Below are 26446 nucleotides of genomic sequence, written 5' to 3' on the forward strand. Positions count from 1 at the left end.
TAATTTTATTATTATTGTATTGGCTGTTTATTACTATTATATTATTTATTATTAGTATTATTATGTTCATTATAACCGCCATTATTATTATTAGCATATTGTTGTAATTAATGTCTTATTATTATCTTTATAATTATTGCTATACTATTATTTCGGTTGTATTTAGGTATTAAAATATTGTTATAATTTTAATCATTATTTTCTATTATCATTAATATGTCATTTGTTTATTATCATTATTTTTTAACACTATTATCATCATTATATTTACTATTTTTAATATTATTACCATTATATTTTTTATTATTACTATCATTTTATTATCCGTCGTATTTTTAAACTATTTCATTCAATATTTTGTTGTACATTATTATTCAATTATTCCATCAAATTTTATTTGCTTAAAAGGTCGTGTTTTAATATCGTTCAAGTTTTAAAATTATTTTATTCAAAAGTTTTCAAAATAAGGCAATACTCGGTATTTGGCATCTTCGATAAGGTTGTGCCCTAACTTACTGGGTTCCGATTTTTTTCATTTGACCCAAATAACTTAATATCATTTTTAAACTTCACTGCATAAGTTTTAAAAATCAAAAGACAAGCTTAGTTTCGAAAATGTGAAATGTCGTATCCTAACTCACTGGGTATGACATTTTATTTCTTCGAAATAAGAGAGTCTTAGCATCCAATTTAATTTATTCAAGTGTTCTTTTTAGGAGGATCGTATTCTAAAATTTTTTCAAATTTTCGACATTAAAACGTTAATTAATCAATTAGGTACCAATTTTGGGCGTTACGAGGGTGCTAACCCTTCCTCGTCCGTAACCGACCCCCGAACCCTTTTTTCTCGAATTTCGCAGACCAAAATTATTGTTTTAATAAATCAAAATGTTTTATTAAAATGACCAATCTCAAGGTGATCCGATCACACCTCAGAAAAAAGATCGGTGGCGACTCTATTTTTGTTCTTAAGTCGACTCCCGTGCTTTTCAAATTAAAATGGTTTTGACATTGATGTTTATATATAAAGTATAATAACAAATTTAACCCTTAATATTTACACATTTATTCAGTTTGACCCTACTCTTTTATTAGAGGTAAATTAAAAATTATTAAAACTAATAAGGCTAAAAGGTCAAAAAAGTCTTATTACTAAATAAAAAAAAATCAATTAAGCCCATCTAAATTGTGTTGCCCAACCTCGATCTTTTCGGTATAAAAATCATTATAGTATACAAATCTAAAAAGTTATAAAAGTAATTTTTAAAATCCTTAAAATTGTTTAAAAAGTATAAAAATGTTTTAAATATTTAAAAAAATTTAAATGTATCACCCACATGGAAATTTATGTGTATGTCACATCAACAAAGTTAACAAATGTTAAGCTTTCCATCTATTTTTGGTGAATTGACAAAAAATACAAATTAATGACTAAAAGAGGCGAAATTTTAAATGGAGAGCTAAAATGACTTTATTTATAAAATTGAAGGGCTAAAAAGGTTATTATGCTTATAATTATCATATGTATTTTTATTTAGACTAAATGCTCAAATTGAGGCCTAACCTTTTAGGGGTTAATCATGAGGGTTAAACGTATCAAAATGGTTACATAGGGCTTAAAATTTACAAAAGTGTTCAAGCGAAGGCAAAATCTTTCAAAATGGCCAAATAAAGGTCAAAATTTTTTTAAAGTGCTCAAAGGCTTTTCAAATGTTATATATCAAGCTTCAATTCATTTTTTTTTCTATTTTTTCAAGTAATATCTAATTCTATTAGCATGTGTTTTATTTTAAATTAAATTGAAGTACATGAAAATTCTTATTTAAGCATTTTTCTAAAATTTAAGTCGTTATATAACAATGTTGAAATATTTGACCCATTTGAACATTTAGCTTTTCATATTTATATTTGAACTGCGTGAAAATACATGTTTTTTTTACTTCCCATCTATAAGATAATTTTCCAAATAATTTTTTTATTCATTGAAACTAAACTAGTTATCTTTCCAATTGCTTGTGAGAAAATTCGAAAAAGTATTAACACTTAGAATTTGTTTATATAACACAGAGTAACTGAATGAATTACAGAGAATATCCATTAGAAACTAACTTCTTCGACTGTCATTAATATTGGAATGAAGCATGAAAATGTAGAAAGGTGTTGTATTGTATCTGAAATCGATTAGAGGTGCAAGAACAAAAGCAACACTAGTAGCTAAGAAATACCCCAATATCCAGATCCTCCTCTGACTTTATTTTGCCAATGCAATATTGTTTTAGCCTCAGAAAAATTCAGGAAAATCAAGTACAGCAAAATATAGGAGTGATATGTACTAACCCAATAAATGGAAGATCGAGAACCCTGAATGCACATACAATGGCACTAGAAAATACTTCATTGACCAATGAAATTTGATGATCTTCCACCAAAGATAGAAGGTATAGTGACGATTGTCAGCAAGAAGATAAGAATGAGCAATGCTCTAAAAATCCATTAATCGCATGAGGCAATAAGAAAATAATTAGGTTGTTCTGTTGCGAATAAATTAGAAAAAGTGTTCTAAATTAATTATAGTAATTTTAGTTAAAAGTTCAAAAATTTCATGTAAATAATCTGTTAATGGATTAGTAAATTTTTTAACTGATAATAATTAATTCGAATAATTATCTTAATTAGAATGATTAAATTAACAAAAAAATAAACTGACTGAAATAAAGACGATACTATTTTAGATACCATTTTAAAGTGATTCAGCGGTACAATTTATTCAAAAATTTATATAAATTTTAATTTTTAAATGATAATGTGAAACTATATTTAAGCTTTCATATTTTTAAAATTTAAAATCTAAAATAAATTTAATTACCAGATACAATACAAGTAATAAGTGATCATAGTCTGATTCTCTCCCTTAAAACCCTGCCCTGTCCCTTGCCCAAAACCGGCCACCTGTCGGTTTCTCAGCTGTTACCAGTCACCACTCTCTTTCGCTCTCGCACACACATTCTCTTTTGCAATTTCAAAATCCCCAAAAATCCGCGAGTCTCTGATGGCGCAAAATAACCTTAAACCCTCAATACCCTAAAACCCTTCTTCTTCTTCTTCTTCTTTTTTTTGGTTTTGAGAATCAGTGAAGTGAAATGGATGGAGTGAATAGCAGTAGTAATATCCAAAAAGATGATGCATCGACTAGCACCGGAGGAGCTCAAACGGCTGCACAACCTCAACCAAAGCCGAAGCCGGTCGTGGTGCAGAGTGCGAACGCGCCACCGCCTTTCTTGAGCAAGACTTACGATATGGTGGATGATCCCGCCACCGATGCCGTCGTTTCTTGGAGCTCAGCCAATAACAGTTTCATTGTTTGGAACCCGCCGGAGTTCGCACGGGATGTTTTGCCCAAGTATTTCAAGCACAACAACTTCTCCAGCTTCGTCAGGCAACTGAATACCTATGTACGTCCCCTTTTCATTTTTTTAAACCTTTTGCTTTATTATTTTAACATATATAGTTATTGCAGTTAGTGTTTCAAAGCCTTAATTAGGAAAAAACAAATGGATGTGTTAAATTCTATTTGATTTACTTGATTATTAGGATTGTTCTGAATAGATTTAATTGTCCTGGAAGTGATCAGCTCAAATAAAATCCATTTATGGTTGCTGAGAAGATTCAGGAAAACAAAAACCATAGAGGATGAGTTTGAGAAATCGTCCATGTGAAGCTAAATTTATAGGAACACGTTCAGGAGTATATGATTGTATTGGTGGCAGCAAATCTGTGTTCTGGGTTAGGCTTTAGTTGCATTGGTTTTGATAAGGGCCCTATCTAAACTAAATGTTATGTTTATACTGGGGACTTGATGGCTTTGTTCCATTTTCTCCCTAGTCATGGTTTTTGTGATTTGAAGTTTTAATTTTGCTTCCTTCTGAATTTTCTCAGCAACTAAATGGAGTAGAAAAGGGGAAGTTCGGAAAGATAGCAGGTCAAATGTTGATCATGACGTGGTCACAAAGGTTATCAAAGGATAGTTACTGTTATATGTCTTTGTTTGTTGTCACTAGTTTACACATTTTTGAAGGACATTTAATATTAGACGTGGTGAGTAACTGAGGGGTGCATATGAATGTGTGACCAAGATAATCATCCAGTTCATATCCTGATAATCTATCACAAAAACACATACTTCATTATTCTAAGATCAGAGTTGAATTTCCTTTTAATAAATCATTGTGCCATACCACTCTTAAGAAAGTGGAAAAACTGCAGAATAAGTTAGATGTTTGTGTATTTTTTTTTCTGCTATAAATGCAATTCTCAAACTGTATTTGTATTTTTTTTTATGTATGTTGCATGTAATATTCAAATTCCTCTATTTTATATATATGTACATCATAAATATATACTCTATTCTGCTCATGCATGATCCTAGGTGTTTGATATTGGTTTTCATTCCATAAATATGAGATTCGGAACTCAGATTATCAAAATGGATTATATGTTCTATATTTTCTTATTATGCAAGAGCTACTTTTGAGCAGTATGTATCTTTGTTGGAAAACAAGAATATTGGTGCTTGTAAACTGTAGTTTGAGAATTGTTTCTTCTCATTGTTAAATGAAATCTTATGGTATTGTTTGGATTTGATTGTAGTTTATCCATGCTCCTCCACAGATTTGCTAGGGAATGGGATGTATATTACTTTGGCATCTTAGAACTGTGGGTGTTGCATTTTGTTTATCGCATGATCCTGCACAGGTTTCCTTTGGAGTGGGATATATGTTACTTTGGCATCTTTGTAGGTTGGCCGTTGCATATCATCACTTTCTTCATTAAATATTGCTTAACATTATAGACGCATGTATTCAGGTAAGCTTGTTTATTAGTTAATGTCTTTAAAAATATTTTAGGATGTTCATGATATAGGTCCGCATCAAATACATGTACCTTTAAAAATAATAATGGAATACTGGTGTTGATTGAGGGTTCAGCCATTTTGGGATAACGGTGATAGGAAACCAGCAACAACTGAGAAGTAAATGTCTCTGCAAAATACTTTTTTAACTTAAAAGATACAGGTTAAAGTTTACATAAAATGGTATTAATTGTCTAATACTTCATCTGTTACTGGGAAATTGAGGTGAACTATGTGCAGCTGCTCTGAGACTAATTATGCTTTCGTTTGATGTGGCTTTGCCTTGAAAGCTTTAGCATTTTAAGGGAGAATAAAATCATACATGGACTTGGAAAGCTTTCTTCTAATTGATTGTGAATTTCTTTGTACCGAGTTTAGGCACTTCTTAGTGTTTTTTTTTTTTTTTGTTATTAACTTCTTAGTGTTATTGTGTAAACATGTTTGGACCGTTTCTTGAGGTTCCTTTGAATCCAATTTCCAGCCACAGTGGCCTTTGTATTAGTTTTCGCAGTACTGTATTTATTTGCCTTCTGCAAAGTTTATTTTTTGCATAACATGGATATATTGTTCTTCCGCAACTAGAATTGCCTTGGAAGATGTGTGATTTTCCTTATTACTTCAGCTGTCAGTAAAAATTGAAATTTCAAATTTGGTAGTCATAGTAATGTTAGAACCTTATCTTAAAATTAAATTTCAAGTGACGTTTGGGAAGGCTTGCTCATTTGTTATTCAATGTAGTTGAATTAGTTGACTCAAGCTTCCACCTCCTACTTGTGCTTGCCTATATAATCTCTACAGGAGTACTGTAATTGAGTCAAATTTCTGAGCGCAGTTTGAGCTCTTATTTGTTACTCTGTACCTTCTTTTGAGGTTAGACCAGTGTAAGAGGTTTCCTGATAAGGTTTGCCTTGGGATTATTTAAACTAGTTCCTATCGTGTATGAAATAGCTGTTCATCCTACCAGTGATTATAATGCTTTTAACAGATGGATGTTTTATGTCTGTACTTATGAACTTCTTTTGCATAATTTGCTTTGGACTGTCATATTTACATAATTTCTTGTATTTTGTCAGTAACAATTCTGCTGAGTGATCTGTTTTCGTTTTCCCCCCATATTTTCTTTTCTTGCCTGTGTTTTGATAGGGTTTCCGGAAGGTTGATTCAGACCGATGGGAATTCGCAAATGAGGGATTTTTAAGAGGCCAGAAAGACCTGCTTCTAAACATTAGCCGCCGAAAGCCTGCCCAGGGCCATGGTCATCAGCAGACACAGCAAGCACATGGACAGAGTTCATCTGGGGGTGCTTGTGTTGAGGTTGGGGAATTTGGGCTTGAGGAAGAGGTTGAGGCGCTTAAGCGGGACAAGAATGTGCTTATGCAGGAACTTGTTAGGTTGAGGCAGCAGCAACAGTCTACAGATAACCAAATGCACACCATGGCACGACAACTTCATGGGATGGAGCAGTGGCAGCTGCAGATGATGTCATTCTTGGCAAAGGCTGTCCAGAGCCCTGGATTTTTGGCTCAATTTATGCAGCAGAAAAATGAGAGCAATAGGCACATAACCGAAGCCAACAAGAAAAGGAGACTAAAACAGGATGGTATTGTTGATAATGAGCATTCTGCTGCCTCTGATGGACAGATTGTTAAATATCAGCCTTTGACGAATGATGCTAAAGCAATGCTCAGGCAGATTGTAAAAGGGGATACTTCTACCAGGCTTGACTCCATTAACAACTATCATGATAATTTCCTGGTTGGTGATGGTTTGTCATCATCTAGTGGATTGGATGGTGGGAAATCTTCAAGCCATGCATCAGGAATGACTCTTCAAGAGGTCCCACCAACTTCAGGGATCTCGGTGGGTCGCCTCTCAAGTGCCATATCTGAGATTCAATCTTCCCCATGTACAACATCTTCTGAAAAGATTACAACAACACAATTTACCGATTCGAGTGCACTGGTTGGAGGAGAAAAGGTCCCATCCATTTCCATTCCTCAAACAAATACAATTATGCCTGAGCTTTCTCAAATACCAGAAATGGTCCCGGAAAGTGTTGTTGATATCCCCACCGAAGACTGCGTGGAGTCTGAAACTGGGAATGGGGGATTTATTGATCCCATTTGTTTGGTTCCCTTAGAACTTGATGACATTGCTCCTGATCCCGACATAGATGCCTTACTGGATAGTTCTAGTTTCTGGGATGACCTTATTGTGCAAGGTCCAGTGCCAGAGGATATTGAAACAATCTCAATGGATGATAAAGGCTAGGGAAGTGGGCAGCTGATGGACAAATCTTGGCATACGGATAAGTCTTCTTGATAACAAGATTGGCTAATCACATTTGTACAAAAATGTACATGGCCTTCAGTTCATTTGAGGTAAGCCTGAAATTTTATCTGTCGACTTATATTCACATTATCCTCCATCTTTAGCCATTGGGAAATGACCAATGCCTTTCATGATGCACACACAATTTTGTTTTCAACTGCCGTAAAAAAGGGTAAAAGTACCATGAAGGCCTTTTTATTACGAGTTAGATTAAATTGTCTTTTTACTAAAGAAATAGACAAATTAGTCCCTGTATATTATATTAAAGAACAAATTTATCATGTTTGTAAATTTTTTTTTTACTGTTAAAAACTGACGCAGCTAACAAAATAATCAAACAGTTACATGTGACGTGTCACGTGTATCTTATTCTGACGTATAAGGATCAGTTCTTACTAGTAAAAATGGATGGAATATTTAACAGTAGGATTATTTTGTTCTTTGATCTAACTTATAAAGTTGTTCATTTTTTGAGTAAAAATGATAAAATTTAATTTGACTTATAGTACAAAAGTGTACTTATACTAAAAGGTAAAATTATCCATAAATTTTAAAAGCCTTTTGAAAATCCATTTACAACCAAGTAAAAGCTCCTTGAATTAACTCATAAACACCAGTAGGCAAAAAAAAAATAGAAACTCATAAACACCCAGGGAACTGAACAAAAGGAACAACAAGGAGAGATAGACAGCTAGATTTCAAATAAGTAAAAGAAACCCTTAAATTGAAATCATGCCAATTGGACCATAGCTGTGGTGCTAACGGCATTTGTACATGTTCTCAGCCCTAAAATAATAATATCATAAGAATCTTCTTTGTGAGAGGAGTCGAGGTTAAGGAATGAGATATCTATCTATGTCTATGAGTGTACCGGTGACTCGAATAATGTTTTAATCTCCGTGGGTAGTCGCATTGCCACTGTCCTGTTACCACAGTTATGGTGAGCATTCGATTAAATTAAGTAAAAAAAATTGAGTTAATTAAATTTACGAGTTTTATTTTATTTTCTTAATTTTATTTGAAATTTTTTGAATCCGAGTTAAGTGAAATAAAACTTGGTTCGAGTTGGATCGAGTGAAATTATTTGAGTTAAATTAAAAAATTAAAATTTTGTTACAACATAACTAATTCTATGTTAGAGGACGTAAATTTAAAACTATATATATTTGAAAAAGTTCAAAGCAAAAAGAGAAGATAAATGATAAACTTGAAGTATTAATCCATTTATTTAAGTCCAAAAATTATTTAAATTTTTTTATAATTTAAAAATATATATATAAATTTTGAAATTTTATAAATATTTTGAAATTTAAAATTATTTTGATTTTGATTTTGTAATTTTTGTTGAAAAAATATCAATTTACTCATTTTAAAATAGACAAGGATCAAAAAATATTTACACATCAATATGTCGTTTGAATTGTAAAGTTTAACTTGACTCAAACTTAAAACCCAAATTACTTGACTCAAATAACTCAATTCAATTAACTTGAAATTTAATTTTTTTGAATCGAATTAAATTTTGCTCACCCCTAACTAAAATTAATAAATTTGTATTACACAAGTTAATGGAAATATTGGATCCAAAGTGTGTATGTATCCACTTTTAATGGGGACTTATCTCACCAACAATCGTTTAAATCTTCCTATAATATGCAAAATGCAATATACAAGCACTTTATTTGTCAACCATTCTGGCGATTATAATTACAAACATTAAAACATTATATGAATATCCGAGCTTAAATTTAACTCGATTAAGCAATACAAAGCTCAAGCTCGGCTCAAAAATTCAACTTCAAATGGATTGAGTTTCATTTTCAAAGCTCAAGCTTGAACCAAAATGAAAACTAAATTATATGCTCATTTACTTAGTAAAGAGCAACTTGGTTTCAATCAATTGCTTCACACAGCAGACTTGAGAAAGGAATGCTTTTGAAGTCCTGCAAATCAATACAATGTAATTGCCTAATTCAGTCTTAAAATTGTAATTTTGTGGGCAAAATACCATGATTGCCCTTATACTAGAAATCATTGTATTTTACTCTCTTTACTCAAAAATAGACAAAAATAGATAAATTAACCCCTGTACATTAGATCCGAGAGCAAATTAGTCCTTTTGTAACAAATTCAATCCATTTTTTTACTATTAAAAGCTGATCGCTGTACATCAACATAAAATGCACGTGGCACGCCACATTTAATAATCTGATTATTCTGCCAACTATGTCAGTTTTTAACAGTAGAAATAGATGAAATTTTTAACGAAAGGAATCAATTATTCTTTGATCTAATATATAGAGACTAATTTGCCCATCTTTTGAGTAAAGGGGGCAAAATGCAATGACTCTTAGTACAAAGATCTCCATTGAACTTTTCTCTGACTTTGTGCTGTTACTTTCCAAATCTGGTTTTCAATCCACAATTTTGCAGATCCAATCTCAACAAAGCATTGCTTAAACATAATCGAAAAATACTCAGTAAATTGATCAAATGAAAATAGCAATATATTATTCACTAAGCTTTAGTGAAGTAACAGAAAAGTCAATGCTGTGCCAATCCCATTAAAACAGATATTGAATATAGATGGCAATGGCAATTCTAATATTGATCCAGAACAAAGGATAAATCTACGTCTAGACGAATACCGAAAACAATCGCAATCCGAAGCAAACAGCTTTTAAATCCTTGGTAGAACAATGATCAATCGCTCTTACCCTCCTGAGATCCAAGTTCTTGCAAGTAATGTTCGGCTTCCAAGGCTGCCATGCACCCTGCATTGTTGCAAACACAGATTTTAGTTCAAGTAAACTACAACTTCATGGCAACACTGCATAGCAATATGCATGTTTTGCAGATTCAAAAGAAATGGATTCGGGTTTGCTATATGAACCATTATCTATCATGAAAAACTGATAAACTGAGAAACTGCATATTTAATTGCCTAAGTTTCTTACTATATAGTTCTCAACACAAGTATTTGCAGATTCAGAAGGCAGCTTGATGATGATTAAAAAAGGAAAAAAGGACTAACCGGTGCCAGCCGCAGTAACAGCTTGTCTATACTTCTTGTCCTGGACATCTCCGGCAGCAAAAACGCCGTGCACGCTGGTCTGAGTTGTACCTGGTTTAGTGACAACGTAGCCATCTGAGTCGAGCTCCAGCTGACCTCCCAAAAACTTGGTGGCAGGCTCGTGCCCGATGGCAAAGAATAGTCCATTGACTTTCAAATCGGAAACTTCTCCGGTGACCAAGTTCTTCACCTTGAGCCCTCCCAAAACCCTATCGCCGTAGGCCTCTACGACCACCGAGTTCCATATGACTTCTATCTTAGGGTTCGAAATAACCCTGTTCTGCATAATCTTGGATGCCCTGAACGTATCCCTCCTGTGAATGATGTAAACCTTGGAACCGTACTTGGTGAGAAAAGTGGATTCTTCCATGGCGGAGTCACCTCCACCGATCACTGCCAAGGGCTTCTCCCTGAAGATCGGAGCTGCCCCATCACACACAGCGCACGCCGAGATTCCCCTGTTCCAAAACCCCCCTAACCCATCCCCTGAACCGGGGAAATTAAGCCGCTTTGCTACGGCTCCAGTGGCCACAATAACCGAGTCAGCCAAAACAGTTTTCGAATCGGCGAAGATCTTATACGGAGACGAAGAAAAATCAACCTTGTCAACAGTTTCGGTAAAGATAGTAGTACCAAACCGAAGCGACTGGTTCCGGCACCGCTCCATAAGCTCCGAACCCATGATACCATCCGGGAATCCAGGGAAGTTCTCGACGTCGGAAGTGGTGGTAAGCTGACCACCAGGCGCAATATCGTTAGCCATCCATCCCTCAAAAAGAATAGGCTTGAGCTCAGCACGAGCAGCGTAGATAGCGGCCGTGTGAGCGGCGGGGCCACTCCCAATGATACAAACCTTGGTCGTTAGAGGAGAGTCCGTTGCAGCCATGGACGGAGAAACTGAGGTGGAAATCGACGGTGCGGCGGTGGGAACGGAACTGTTGGAGAAACGGAGCTGGAAATAGAGGGCGCTGGCTTTTGCAAACAAAGTTTTCAAGCAGGCACTAGGGTTGGATTTGCACATTTCCCCCTTTTATTTTGAAAAAGGGGTTGGTTTTCGTGTATGAATTGATGATGACAATTTGAGAAAGATTGTATGAATTGGGCTCTTATGAAATTAAAATGTGAAGTAGTCCGCAAAAATCAAAATGTACAAACACTTTTGGGTTCACATTTGAAATTTCTATTAATGTGTAATTCGTGGATTGATGTTTTTGTTGTTGTCACTATAGTAGCATTTAGATTTAAATAATTTAAAGAAAATCTAAAATTTAATAATTATTTTGCTTGTTTTAGGGTTAAAAACATAAAGTTCATATTCTTGGCCTTAGTTTATACTTATTCTAGGCTTTGTTCATTGGTTTGTTTCGAGTATATGCTAAAACAACCAATCAAGTTAGTTTTATAAAAAATTTAAAATTTTCACGTATCAATGAAATTTAAATTTAAATTTAAAGATTAAATTAAGAAAATTTATCCTTAAATATTGCAAACAAAAAAATACCAAAATTAAAGATTAAATGTTATTTTAATTTTTTTAACAAATAAAAATATTATTCCGAGGTTATTTATATTTTTATATAAAAATTAAAATATACTCAGAAAATATATTATCATTTTAATTTTAAAAAATAAAATTATAAACATATATGTTTTAGAAAAATTCAGATGTCACATAATCTAATAAATCTTAATCCCTCTTTCTCCAATGGCATTTTATTCGTAGGGATTGAAATATTAATTGTGGAATTAGAAAAGTCATATAATTGGACTTTCTAGAATCTGCCAAGTGCTAATGGAGGGCGACCCACAAGCCTTCTAGATTGGGCCTTTGTTGCCTAAACCCATGAAACTTCGACAACAAAGCTGCGATAGCCATTGGCAGATATTATAACCACCGGATTCAACCACAATCCCCCAAAATATTAATCTTTATGAATCCGACATGGAGGATATATTCATTGTAACAAATATTGCACCGCCTTTCTGTAATTACTCAAAACTTGAGGTATATGTTACGTACGATGACTTCGTCTATCAGATTTTGAACGTATCCTTTCGGCTTTAGTCTTTCATAATTACTAGATGGAGGGCCTAGCCTGCTGATGGTGATTGAAACACGGATTTAAAATGCTTTCTCTAGTTTGTTGTATGTTCTAGCTGCATGAAAATGTAAGAAGATCATGTAGATAGCAATTAGGTGCTTATACATTGGAAAACTGCAAGTATTTAACTTTGCATGTTGGGAATGTTGGCGGCTGTTTTTGTGTATTATTATTACATGTTATCTGATATAACACCTCCGTACTTAATCTATTCGCCAAGTCAACGTATCAGGATATTACATTTGTTACCGAAGCAACTATTAAAAATTTCATATCAATGTATCATATTATTTAATTAATATAGATCATTAACTCATTTCAGTAATAATTGAATTTACGATAGAACTAATTATGAGTTAAAGGAGCTCATTAAAACATCTATAATTGATCAAAGGTCAAATTGTATAGTTCATAAAAAAATTTGAACTGTTGTTGCGACATTGGGGTTTCCACGTTGTGACATGGCGAATTTGTCATCGTGATGTCTCCATTTCCTACAAGTTCCATGTTTTATTTTTATTTATTTATTTTTTTATATCATTACTTGAACCATATTCAAATGTGATAACTGCTACTCCATTTTACATATCATCCACTTATATCTATTTCTAATCTTAAGTCCTCATAAAAACATGATATTCAATTAAAGATAACAAAGTTTATAAAATTAACACAAATATTAAAGATAACATGAGGACTTGCACTTTCAAAGTAGTTTACCCAATTTATGTATATTTTATATTTATTTCTAAATTGTGTCAATCAATTTAATTCTTCATAAAATTTTAACAATAATTCAATATCACATCAATTAACAATTATTCATTTATTATTTTATCAATTCGTTTAAACATATCCACATGTATTAATCATTCCATCATTTACAATCATTTCAAACATTTCAAATTCATTTACTATATATATATATATATATATATATATTCATATATTTTTCCTCCTCCTCTTCTCCATTCCACATCCTTTATGTAAATATTTATTAGAATCTTTAGCTTTTAGTATATAACATGCTTATATGTAATATTGTCTATAATTCCACTATTTACTTATATGTTCATATCAAAGCTGTCCACTTGAGTTATAGTCACTAAATTATTTATATCTTGAGCTACAGAATTCGAAATTAAGATCCGGTTGATGTTTTTGAAACTATACTCAAATATCTTTTTACCATAAAAATTCCAAAATGTATAATTTAGCCAATTAGTACAGTAAATTAATCAAAGTTGTCCCTATTCTGTTGCTTGATAGCTTTGACCTTTCTTTACTAAAAAATAATTATCTCTTAGTACGAGATTTGGATGATTTTTTCATTTGTTTCTATTGAAAATAGACTCATTAATAATTTAAACATGTAAATTTTAACTCATAATAATTTTCTTTTACAATTTTTTATGATTTTCCAAATTCAGAATAGGGAAACTCTAATCCACTCCGACCTTGTTTCACAAAAATTAATATATCTCAAATTATAAAATCCCGTTTCTTTCAACATTTCTTCCATATGAAACTAGGCTCAATAAGCTTCAATTCCATATTTAATTCAATCTCTAACTAAATTTTTATAATTTTAGGTGAATTTTCAAAGTTAAGTCACTGCTGCTGTCCAAACTATTTTAAAGAAAATATTTTCTTTTTCAAGGTTCTTTGCACTATCTTTCATTCAATCACACATAATTGTCATACGTTTGATTACTATACAATTGTCACTTATGTTTATGTGTAGATTACATATTCATTTCTTAATCTTAGTACTTTTCACCATACAAATCACATTCTCTCTTACCAATTTAGTGTTTTAAGTCTCTATTCTTCATCAAATACTTTCTATTTCTAGTATTTAGATTAAATACATGTTTCATACATCTCACTAAAAACATCTTTAACTCAATCTATTGAGATACAAGTAGGTTTAGTATGAAACTTACCTCCTTTGTCAAGAATTTCTTCATTTTCTTCTTCATTTCCATGCATTTCTCATCTTCACCACTTTCCTCCCTTTTTCTTCTCATTTTCTCCACTTTCATCTACTATTTTCGTCCTTCTAAATTGATGAATATATTCTCTAGAATCTATACTTCATCTTTTCTCTTTAATATCTAAGGAAATTTTAAAAAAAATTGGGTAAAAATGTAGGTTTTTATGGCAAAAGACTAAATTGTAAAAAAAAAAAAAAACTTCCTTTCTCACCCTTTCACTCACATTGGAAGGATGATAAATTTCCTTCATCCTTCCTTTCTTTTTATACTACCATTTTCTAAATAAAATAATAATAAATATCTAAGTAAAATATTAATAAAATAATATTTAACTAATTAATTTAAAAATCACCAAAATATCATCATCATTATTACATTCTAGAATTCTCCCACTTGCTAATTGACCATTTTACCCTTCATGATCTTTCAAAATTCCATCCTTGAATCATCACTTAATTTGGTAAAATTACAATTTAGTCCCTCACAATTCTTCACCTATTCAATTTGGTCATCGTATGCCAATTCCATATCTTAGTAAATTGGATTATTTTCACTTTTGGTTATTCAAATTTCATATTTTTACACTTCGATCCTCTAAATATTGAATATTTACACTTAAGCCAAAAACTTTTCATATATTTACGATTTATTCCCTTCCTTAATACATCATATCATGCTTCTTGATTTAACTCTCTTTTGATATATTGTAATTTTCATTTTCTTTGATCTTATACCTTTTTTTGATAAGATTTTATCTCATATTATTTACGATCAAGGGAGTTTAAGGATGTTACATCTAAAGTCTGAATTCTTTTTAATTTGTTTCTCTATATCTTTTGGTAGGTGGAAGGAAGGGTGTGTCTGTCCAAAGAGTTAACAAATGAGCTAGAGTTGTTGAAGCATAAAAGGCTTCAACACTGCTGCTATCCGGTGCTCCCTCGAGCATGTAGGTGTCTTCCATGCACTCATTATTAAGGGCATCATGCCAACAATGGTGGGTGTTGGGCAATCATCCAATATGAGAGTGGTAGATGCTCTTAAGATATTATCAACACATACCACATGTAAAAGGAGATTTACAAACGATATAAAGTTAACAGAGAGAGTTAATTTGCAAAAGCTTGAAGTTGAACTTGATGACGAAGTCACAAAATTGCTTTAAGATAAGAGTTCAAAATGCAAATTATCATTATACTAATCTATAATTTCATAAATTTCAAAGGGATTAAAGATATATTTACCATTTTTGGGAGCCAACCCCTTTATACACCCTTGATTGTTATAAGCTTGATTTGTAATGCTCCAAATAATAACAAATTAAAATTGAAAGGCCTGACACTCAAGCATATATCTCTAAAGATAAGTGCATAGTTGTTTTCTCCGTTTAAGAAGTAACTTTTCACGTTTTCTAATGTTTTGGATGTGTTTTATTAGTGTTTGTAATGTGCATGTTTCGAACTTTTTTTTTCCTTTTGATGGCTGATGCTTGTGAGGATATTTTGTATGTTGGTAGGTGAGTTGAGAATTTTTTTTGGAAGGGGTTGAAATTAAATTATATATTTTTAAATTAAAATGTAATTTTATTATTTTAATAGTTTATATCTTTATAATTTTTAAAAGATTAAATGTAACAGCCCGGTTCAGACCCTAGTCAGAACAGTGGTTTCGGGACCATAAATCCAAGGTCATAAAATTATTTTAATATTATTTTTAGTGTTTACAGTGTGTGATTATATATGTGTGAAAATTTCGTGTAATAATTTTATTGTTTAAGTGCTTAATTTGATAAAAAGACTTAATCGCGTAAAATGCAAAAGTAGCATACTAATTGTTTAAGTGTTTATTTGCTATGATTAATTAATTGTGAAGCCCTTAAGTGGTTATATGACCCTTGGTTATTTGAGTGGACGGTTTTGGGTTTATCATATATGGTTTTCTTATTAAAATATTAAGGTTAATATGGTAAATGGTTAAATAATGTTGATTAAATAAAACAAAACATGGATTTAGTGTTATGTTCATCTATTATTGCCGAAATTGAAGAAAGAAAAGCTAGGACTCATATGTTTTGATATTCGGCTACTTCCAAGCTTGATTAAAGGTCCGTTTTTGTTCGGTTTTTGATAATTTTTATGTTTTTGAGATCGTTGCTTTGTGTTTTATCAAACCCATGCTTAAATTTCAGAATTTGATGATGAATTTGAGTTATGCCATTGTTAATTTTGTAAGCTTTGTGATGTTAAATGGTGAAATATAAAAGCTTGATGATAGATAAATATTTTTGTATTGAGATTTTTAATAAATTTGCTAATTATGGACTAATTTGTGAAAATGAGAAATTGAGGGGTTAAAATATGAAATAAATGAAATACATGGGCTGTTAAGGACCTTAGGAAGATTCGGCTAAGGCATGGTTTTGATGAATTTTGTGTATTTGGTGTTTTGTGAAATAAGGACTTGTAACACCCCTATCCCGTAACCGTCGCCGGAATAGGACGAGACGTTACCAGAAATTAGGAATCGGATCAGAACGGTAAAATTTTGAACCCTTTCTTAAATAAAAGATCATTTATTTATATAACTAATAGACACAAACAAAGATCGAATTTAAAACTTATAAAAGTAAACTTCCATAAGATGCCATATTCGCATGGCTTATATACAATAGTCAAAATATCATTCTACTTATAGTCTATCCTATACATGCCATAAGCTAAGTCCAAATCACATGATTACTACAATAGTAGATAGTGTGACGAAGTGCTGACGATCCCCGAGCTAATAGTAAGAGTCAACGATCTACAAAAATAAACAGAGAAACATAACATTCAAAGTAAGCTTTCATAAGCTTAGTAAGTCTTAAGCAATTTAAACAGTTGAACTTAAAAACAAACCAAATGTTCGAAATCACATAACACTTTCTGAGTACAATACTATTTGGCCGATTATGCACAAACACATATCATTTTACTCCGTTTATACTCAAACTCATATAAACATAGTATTTACAAGCTTCCGGATTAACTTTAATTCTTTCAAATTTCACTAGTGTATCATTTCTTACCCACACTTACTTTCAACATTCATAGTTAAATGGCATATCGAAAACTATCTTGTAACTTTACATAATAACTAAATGCACACATATACAAATATACATATGAATTTACAACATCTTTTCATATGCTTCTCACCGTCAGATCAATCTCACATATAATATATATATGTATCACATACCGTAATCACTTAATGTGTATCTGAGTTCAATTTATCATCTTAGCATAGGATCTCGTAGTCATATACTTTATCAAATTCACTAACACTTGGCTGCGAGGTATAAAACCGAACATAACACCAGCACGAAGCCTCACGGGACTTTAAACTTAGATATAATACCAAGACTAGGCTCATGGGATTTAACCCGGATATAATACCAAGACGAAGCTCATGGATTTAACCCGGATATAATTCTAGCATATAGCCTGCGGGTCTCTAAGCCCGGATACACATCAAACATCATGCATATTTAATCATGTATTAACACATCCCATTCAACATATCACATTAGTAGTCATTTGCTACATTCGGATATAAGCTTCATATGAACACTATCATTTACATTTCGATTCACACCAATCATCAAATTCATTTAATTCACATTTACTTAATTAGGTTGTTAGTACCTGAATAATTTACTTTACGGAATGAATCCATATATCGTATTAGCCCATAGTCTTATAGCACCACACTCTTAACAGTTTACCTCATCGAAGTTCACATTTAATCACTTTAGTGCCAAGCCATATTCGACTACCACAAAGGACTAATAATAATAATTTTATACACATCATGGTTTCCTTTAGATATTTAATAATCACAAATCATGATATCTCTACCAGTACATATACGGCATAGTTTATTCATTGTAACACTCATTTAGTGCATCAAATTTCCAAATCCAATTCAACTTAAGCATAATAGTCATAATCGGCTTATAGCCTTAAATCATTACATATTCGGCACATTAACCAAATAAAATTTACATTCTCCTTGCCATATTAATTTAACTCTTAGGCATATAAAAGGGAATCAAGCTTAAACACTTAAGAACTTACCTTGAAGGTTGCCGAACGATTACAACGGCTATTCGATTACTTTCTCTTTTCCCTTATCCGAATTTGCCCCTCTATGCTCTTGAGCTTAAATTCAAAGATTTTAAACTAGTCATTATTCAACTATTCAAGCATCACTTTCAAAATATAATATATATATACATTCGACTTTCATACCTACTGATCGTAGTAAGCTTATAAGAAATCAATAAGCAACTCATTAACAAATTTTTTTTTGTCAATGTTTACCACATAATCATAATTCTACTGCAAGCTGTCTTCCTGAGCAACAGTCACTAAATCATTTATAACTGGAGCTACGAAACTCCAAATCAAGTGCCGTTAATTTTCTATGAAAATAGACTCATATATATTTTATCCATAAAATTTTCAGAATTTTTGGTTTGGCCAATCATTACCAGATTTTTCTTAAAGTTTCCCTTGTTTCACTATTTGACTAATCTGACCACTCTTCACTATGAATCAAATTTCTCATTGTACAGAATTCAAAATATGTTCTCGTTTATTTCATTTGAAACTAGACTCATTAAGGAGTCTAAGCATATAAATTTAATCTCAGGACCATTTCTGTACAATTTATAATGATTTTATAAAAACAGAACAGAGGATCTAGAAGTCATTCTGACCCTGTCCCACATCAATTCAAATATCTCATTATCGGAAATTCTTTTGTTTACACGGTTTCTTTTATAAGAAACTAGACTCATTAAGATTTAATTACATAATTTATTATGCTTCTAACTCATCTCCCACAATTTATGGTGATTTTCCAAAATCACGTTACTGTTGCTGTCCCAAGCAGATTTATTACCAAATCACTCTTTCACACATACCTTACATGCATGTTATTTAAACATGCATATCACAAATCCATCATCACATACCTATAATTTCACTTAAGCATAAACTCCATTTCATCATTTTAAAGTACAAACATTACTCAATATTATCCAAGTTCACACACAATATGTTAGCCGATTTTCCCCCTTAGCATCTAAGGCACATGCATGCTCATTTGCTTGGCTCAACTTCACCTATCTTCCATTATTCATCAAAAGAACATGAAACAACAACCATTTCCCTCATTTCAATTCATGACCGAATTGTAATAGCCTAAATTTTCAGTGGTGTCGGAACAGTGATTCGAGATCACTAAATCCGACAAATGAGTAGAAAAATATTAATAATTTAGTGAATATAAGTTAAATGTGAAGTTAGGAAAATTTTTGAAATAGCGAATAGTGTACTAGAAATAAATATTAAAAAAAAATTTAGAATCGAAAATGAGGTATCGAGAGTTTGAAAATTTTTAAAACGAGCCATAAATATTTTTATAAATATTTATGGAGTGTTAATAAGTTAGTATTAAAGTTTCGTCAAGAAATTTTAAAGTTTCGATGGTTAATTGAATAAAAAGGACTAAATTGTAACAAATGTAAATTTATGAAGAATGATTAAATAGCTTAAATGATAAAAGAAAGAGGGTTTAAAAGGCAAATAGACCCAAGATCTATTTGGGCTGGACGGCAAGGGGTTTGAAATCAGCAGGAAAATTGATGAATTAAGGGAAAATTAGAATATTGCAAAATTAACTAAATAAAGCTAGGACTAAATAGGAAATATCTAGATTTCTCTTCATTTCTCTTCAATTCCAGCAGCTAAAAACGCCATAGGAGGGTTCTATAAGCTGGTGTTTCATAATTTTTGCACCAAGTGAGTTAATCCTTTCCTTTTTCTTGTAATTTTTGTGTTTCTAAGACTTTTACAACTAGGTCCTACTATTAAATTCATTAGTTTTTGATTTCATGGATGAAATTGAAAGTCACCATGGTTGAGTGCTGTAATTTTATGATGAAATAGAATGAAATTAAAGCATTAATTTGTTTATGAGATGCTTCTATTAGGTAATTTCAATAGAAATTGATATTTAGGACCTAATTGTGAAATGTTTGGAATTAAAGTCTATTTCTGAAATTTTGATTCATAAAGGTTGTAAAATAGTTAAAGGTGATAGAATAAAGTGTTAATTGAGAAAAATCAGCTCAATTGAGAGGCTAATTGAGTAGGGACGAAATTGTTATTTATTAAAAGATTAGGGGGAAAATGGTAATAAACAGCTTGCACTAAAACAGTTTGGACAGCAGCAGTAGACTAACTTTGAAAAATCACCATAAATTTTAGGAATCGAATTAGAAGATGAACAAAATATGAAATTAAAGCTTATTGAGTCTAATTTCTCATAGAAGAAACGGTGTAAGCAAAGGATTTGTAAATCATGAGATATAATTAATTTTGTGAGACAAGGTCAGAATGAATTCGAGTTCCCCTATTCTGACTTTGAAAAATCATAACAAAATTAATAAAAATAATTAGGGACTTAAATTTATATGTCAAGAATTCTGAATGAGTCTATTTTCAAAAGAAACAAACGGAATATCATCCAATTCGTATGAAGAGATAATTAATTTTAGTGAAGAAAGGTTAGAACTGCGAATGAGCAGGGGTGACTTTAAAGAATAAACTGTCGACAGACTTCCGTTAACTCATATGAGTTTCGATTAACCGCTTGGGGTTTCGGTTCACTTTGATGAGCTTGATTAGCCTTCTAAGCTTCCGTTTAGCACTTATGTGCTTCAGTTAGCCTTCGGGCTTCTGTTTAGCACTTTTGTGCTTCAGTTAGATTTCGAGTATTAGATCACAATGTACTCAAATCCGTAAATCGTTCCTTAAATTGACAAGTCAGTAAGTCATAATTGTAACGTGTGGAAAAAGAAATGTAAATAATGTTATCATTATTTTTAAAATGAGATTATAATTTACAGGATGAAAGTATCTTACTTGAAATGTCCATATGATTTGAATTTTTGAAACTAATATTGGTAAGGTTTATGGTTTAAGCCGACGAACTTACTAAGCTATAGTTAGCTTACCTGTAATGTTTATTTCTCTTTGTAGATTAACGGGAGGGTCAGAGGATCGGATCATCACGCTCAATCACACTATCTCGATTTTCCGGTAGATTTTGTTATAAATACTTTAAATGGTTTATATGGCATGTATAGGAGCTGATGTGACTATGTTTTGTATCAACTCATGAATATATTAGTTAAGTTAATATAAGTTGATATATGATATGAATGGAAATTAATTAAGATGTTTAAATACTACTTGAAAGTATGAATGGATATAATGTTAGATAAAATAAGGATTAGTGATATTGTTATAAGACGAATATGATTTGGATGAAGATTGTATTTGTTGAGTTGTTGTTGTGTTGAGTTAGTTGCAAATTTGAAATTGCAGGGAAGGTTAGATGTTTCTAAAGGGGTTATATTGAAATTTTTTTAAAAAAAATAATTATTATCATTATATTACGAAAAAAATTCGGAGTACTTGAATAAGTCCCTATTCATTTATAATACATGATTTAGGCCTCGAGGGTTCATAAAAGAGACTTAATGATTTAATTTTAATATATTTGTTGTTTATTCATAAACATGTTTGTAAATTAACCAATATGTTCGGTAACGCCTCGTAACCCTATTCCGGTGACGGTTTGGGATTAGGGGGTGTTACATTTATTGGTATCAGAGTCCGGTTTAGTTGATTCTCGAAATAGACATTATACGTAAAATGTTTAGAAATACATGCCATATAAATCTGTGATAGTGTGATGTGTATGATCCGATTTAACCCTTGTTTTTTTTATAGATTGTAAAGATGTCGGATAGACCTGAACATACTGAACAGGAAGAAGCAAATAGTAGAGTACAGACATCTGAACAAAGGACAAGTAGCGATGTTCCAATTTCCTTGATGCGAGAACAAGAACTTAGAAACATGATTATTGGAGTAATGAATCATGGTATAATGAGAGGATGCAGAAAGGAATCGGACCAAGAACCTCCTCCCCTACAGATACCACCAGTGGTATCCTCGGTTGTCGCTCCACCTCCTCCCAAGAATCTGAATCAAGTAAGAGAACTCCGTAGAAAAACTCGAAAATTTGGGGTGAAGAATTTCAAGCGTGTCGATGATGATCCAAAGAAAAGTGAGTATTGTTGCATAGCACGATAAGAGTTTTTAAAGAAATGGCTTGTTCTCCAGATGACTATTTAAGGTGTGCTGTTTCCTTGTTAAAAGAAGAAGCATATCACTGGTGGGAGACAATAGAAGCTGTGGTACCAGCCGATAAACTTACTTGGGAATTTTTTCAAGTTGAATTTAAAAAGAAATATGTTGGTAAAAGATATTTAGAAAAGAAAAAGAGAGAATTTCTTGATCTTCGACAGGGAAATCGGACAGGAGCTGAATATGAAAGGGAGTTTGTATACCTTAGCAGATATGCTCAAGAGATTGTTCCTACAGAAGAAGACATATGTGTTCGATTTGAAGAAGGTCTGAATGATGAAATCAAAATGATGATAGGCGGTACGGAAATTCGAGAATTTGTGGTTTTATCCGATCGAGCTCAAAAAAATAGAAGAAGTGTACAACAGAAAGATGCAACAAGAAAGAAGAAAAAAAGAATCTTATAAAAGAAGCTCCTCCAAAACATTTTCAGCATTTCCGATTAAAAAGTTTAAGGAGGATTCCATTAGAGCTACATCGGTACCTGAACGATCAAAGACTAGAGTAACTCAATCTGATCGTGGAATATCAATCAGATCAATTGCTAGTGAAGCCAGTGTACAAAATACTCCCAGGTCTAAATGTCAACATTGTGGAAAATACCACTTGGGTGAATGCAGAGGTAACACAGGAGCTTGCTACAAATGTGGAGCCACTGATCATTTTATCCGGAATTGTCCTCTGTTAGAAAAAGATGAAAAAGAACAGAAGGAGAAACAGATGACTACTTCTCAGAGAAGTAAACGTGCGAGTCAAAGCAATGCTGCAAGAGCTACTCGCTCGAGTGCAAAAGATTCTGTTACTCGGTCAGAGGTTAGAGCACCAGCACGTACATACGCCATCCGAGCTAGAGAAGAAGCCACGACTCCAGAAGTTATTGCTGGTACCTTCTATCTCTTTGATGTTATTGTATATGCATTAATTGACCCGGGGTCTACACATTCTTATATTTGCACAGTATTAGCATTAGAAAAGAAATTGTCTGTTGAACCAACTGAATATGATATTCAAGTTACTAATCCGTTAGGACAAAAGGTGATAGTAAATTTAGTGTGTCGAAATTGTCCACTGAAAATAAAAAGTTGTGAGTTCCTTGCTGATTTAATGTTGCTACCCTTTCGGGAATTTGATGTTATATTGGGAATGGATTGGTTGACAAAATATGATGCTGTAGTAAATTGTCGTGAGAAGCGGATCAGTTTGAAATGTCGGACAGGTGATATACTTTCTATAGAGCCTGAGAATTCAAATGATGTTGTTAAAGTTATTTCAGCTTTTTCGGCTCAGAAGTTAATGCGGAAGGGTAATGAAGTATTTTTTGCTTACATCCTTGATACTCAAGGATCTGAACCAAAACTAGAACAGTTGCCGGTTGTTAATGAATTTCCTGACGTATTTCCTGAAGAATTACCGGGTTTACCACCAGATCGGGAAGTTGAATTTGTAATTGATGAAGTACCGGGGACAACTCATATATCAATAACACCATACCGTATGGCACTAGCTGAGTTAAAAGAGCTGAAGACACAGTTGCAGGAATTACTAGACAAAGGGTTTATTAGATCGAGTATGTCACCTTGGGGTGCACCAGTTTTGTTCGTGAAAAAGAAAGACGGATCTCTAAGACTGTGCATAGACTACAGGCAGCTAAACAGGGTTACAATTAAAAATAAATATCCTTTGCCTCGCATTGATGATTTGTTTGATCAGTTGAAAGGCGTTGCCGTGTTTTCAAAAATAAATCTTCGATCCGGATATTATCAACTGAAAGTTAAAGAATGAGATGTGCCGAAAACTGCCTTTAGAACTCGGTATGGTCATTACGAGTTTTTGGTAATGCCTTTGGTTTAACTAATGCCCTTGCTGCATTTATGGACTTAATGAATCGGATTTTTCAGCCTTATTTGGATAGATTTGTAGTTGTGTTTATTGATGACATACTGATCTATTCAAAGACAGAACCTGAGCATGCTCAACATTTAAGGATAGTGTTACAAACTTTGCTAGAAAAGCAATTATATGCAAAATTTAGCAAATGTGAATTTTGGCTTCATGAGGTGGGATTTCTGGGTCACATTGTTTCAGCCGAAGGGATTCGAGTAGATCCGAATAAAGTATCTGCAGTGGTAAATTGGAAAACTCCAAGGAATGTAACGGAAGTACGAAGTTTTCTGGGTTTAGCTGGATATTATCGCCGTTTTATTAAAAAAAATTTCAATGATTGCTTCGCCTATGACACGATTGCTACAGAAGAATGTTGAGTTTGTGTGGTCTGACGAATGCCAGCAAAGTTTTGATCAGTTGAAGAATATGTTAAGAAAAGCTCCAGTGTTGACTCAACTAGAATCAAGTGTGCCATATGTTGTATACAGTGATGCATCTTTAAATGGTTTAGGTTGTGTGCTGATGCAGTCGGGAAAAGTGGTGGCATATGCTTCTCGGCAGCTAAAATCACACAAGAAGAATTATCCTACGCATGATTTGGAGTTGGCTGCAATTGTTTTTGCTTTGAAAATTTAGAGACATTATTTATATGGTGAAAAATGTTATGTGTATACAGATCATAAAAGTTTGAAGTATTTGATGACGCAGAAAGAATTGAATTTGAGACAGAGAAGATGGCTTGAGTTATTAAAAGATTATGACCTTGTTATCGATTATCATCCGGGGAAGGCTAATATAGTTGCTGACGCACTCAGTCGGAAATCATCTTTGTTTACACTCCGGTCAATGAATGCCCATTTGTCTGTTAGTGAAGATGGATCTGTAATAGCGGAATTGAAAGCCAAACCTATGTTTCTCCAACGAATTCGGGAGTTGTAAGATGAAGATTCAAAGTTGGTATTAAAAGAAACAAATAGCTCGAGACAAGCAGCATTCAGAGTATAACATTGATGAGAATGGTATGTTATACTATCGTAAAAGAATTTGCGTTCCAAATAATTCAGACTTGAAAAATGATATTCTTTCTGAAGCTCACAGTAGTAGGTATTCTATTCACCCTGGAAGTACAAAAATGTATTGTGATTTGAAACAGATGTATTGGTGGCCTGGTATGAAAAGGGAAATTTGTGAGTTTGTAGCAAAGTGTTTAATATGTCAACAGGTGAAAGCAGAACATCAGGTACCAACGGGTTTATTACAACCTATTATGATTCCAGAGTGGAAGTGGGAACATGTTACGATGGATTTTGTATCCGGGTTACCTGTGACCCCGAAAAAGAAAGATTCAATCTGGGTAATTATCGATAGATTGACAAAATCAGACATTTTATTCCGGTCGTAATGCAATTTTCCTTTGGAGAAGTTAGCAGAATTGTATATCTCTGAGATTGTGAGGTTACATGGGGTTCCAACATCCATTATTACGGATTGAGATCCAAGGTTTACATCGAGGTTTTGGAGCAAACTACAAGAAGCTTTAGGTACAAAGCTAAATTTTAGTACCGTTTTTCATCCTCAGACTGATGGGCAATCAGAGCGGGTAATTCAGATTTTGGAAGACATGTTGAGATGTTGTATACTTGAGTTTGGTGGTAGTTGGGAAAAGTATTTACCACTGGCCGAATTTGCTTACAACAACAGTTATCAATCCAGTATAAAGATGGCGCCATTTGAAGCTTTATATGGAAGAAAATGTAAGACTCCATTGAATTGGTTAGAATTGAGTGAATCCAAGTTAGTGGGGGTCGATTTAATTCGGGAAACTGAAGAAAAGGTTCGGATTATCCGAGATTGTCTGAAAGCTGCTTCAGATCGTCAGAAATCAT

General features: G+C 32.7%; 2 protein-coding genes across 2 annotated transcripts; one reads left to right on the top strand and one right to left on the bottom strand.

Moving 5' to 3' along the window:
- The first annotated feature begins 2862 nt into the window (after positions 1-2862).
- LOC108461261 (heat shock factor protein HSF8-like) lies at positions 2863-7622 on the top strand. Its single transcript, XM_017761048.2, has 2 exons — positions 2863-3452; positions 6053-7622. Exons 1-2 carry the CDS (start codon positions 3141-3143, stop codon positions 7178-7180), a joined length of 1440 nt encoding a protein of 479 aa, XP_017616537.1. The 5' UTR covers positions 2863-3140; the 3' UTR covers positions 7181-7622.
- Positions 7623-9725: 2103 nt separating this feature from the next.
- Positions 9726-11521, bottom strand: LOC108464486 (thioredoxin reductase NTRB-like). Its single transcript, XM_017764812.2, has 2 exons — positions 10275-11521; positions 9726-10014 (listed from the first exon to the last, which is right to left on the bottom strand). The coding sequence occupies exons 1-2, from the start codon at positions 11332-11334 to the stop codon at positions 9944-9946; spliced, it is 1131 nt and encodes a 376-aa protein (XP_017620301.1). The 5' UTR covers positions 11335-11521; the 3' UTR covers positions 9726-9943.
- Between the last annotated feature and the right edge of the window lie 14925 nt (positions 11522-26446).

The sequence above is a fragment of the Gossypium arboreum genome, chromosome 11 (genome assembly GCF_025698485.1).
Source record: "Gossypium arboreum isolate Shixiya-1 chromosome 11, ASM2569848v2, whole genome shotgun sequence".
In the NCBI taxonomy this organism is placed as follows: Eukaryota; Viridiplantae; Streptophyta; class Magnoliopsida; order Malvales; family Malvaceae; genus Gossypium; species Gossypium arboreum.

Excerpts from the sequence above, each read along its gene's own strand:
- LOC108461261 (XM_017761048.2), top strand. The coding sequence starts at position 3,141 with ATGGATGGAGTGAATAGCAGTAGTAATATCCAAAAAGATGATGCATCG. Across the intron at positions 3,453-6,052 it reads TCAGGCAACTGAATACCTAT|GGTTTCCGGAAGGTTGATTC; the intron begins GTACGTCCCCTT and ends GTGTTTTGATAG.
- LOC108464486 (XM_017764812.2), bottom strand. The coding sequence starts at position 11,334 with ATGTGCAAATCCAACCCTAGTGCCTGCTTGAAAACTTTGTTTGCAAAA. Across the intron at positions 10,015-10,274 it reads TGTTACTGCGGCTGGCACCG|GGTGCATGGCAGCCTTGGAA; the intron begins GTTAGTCCTTTT and ends GCAACAATGCAG.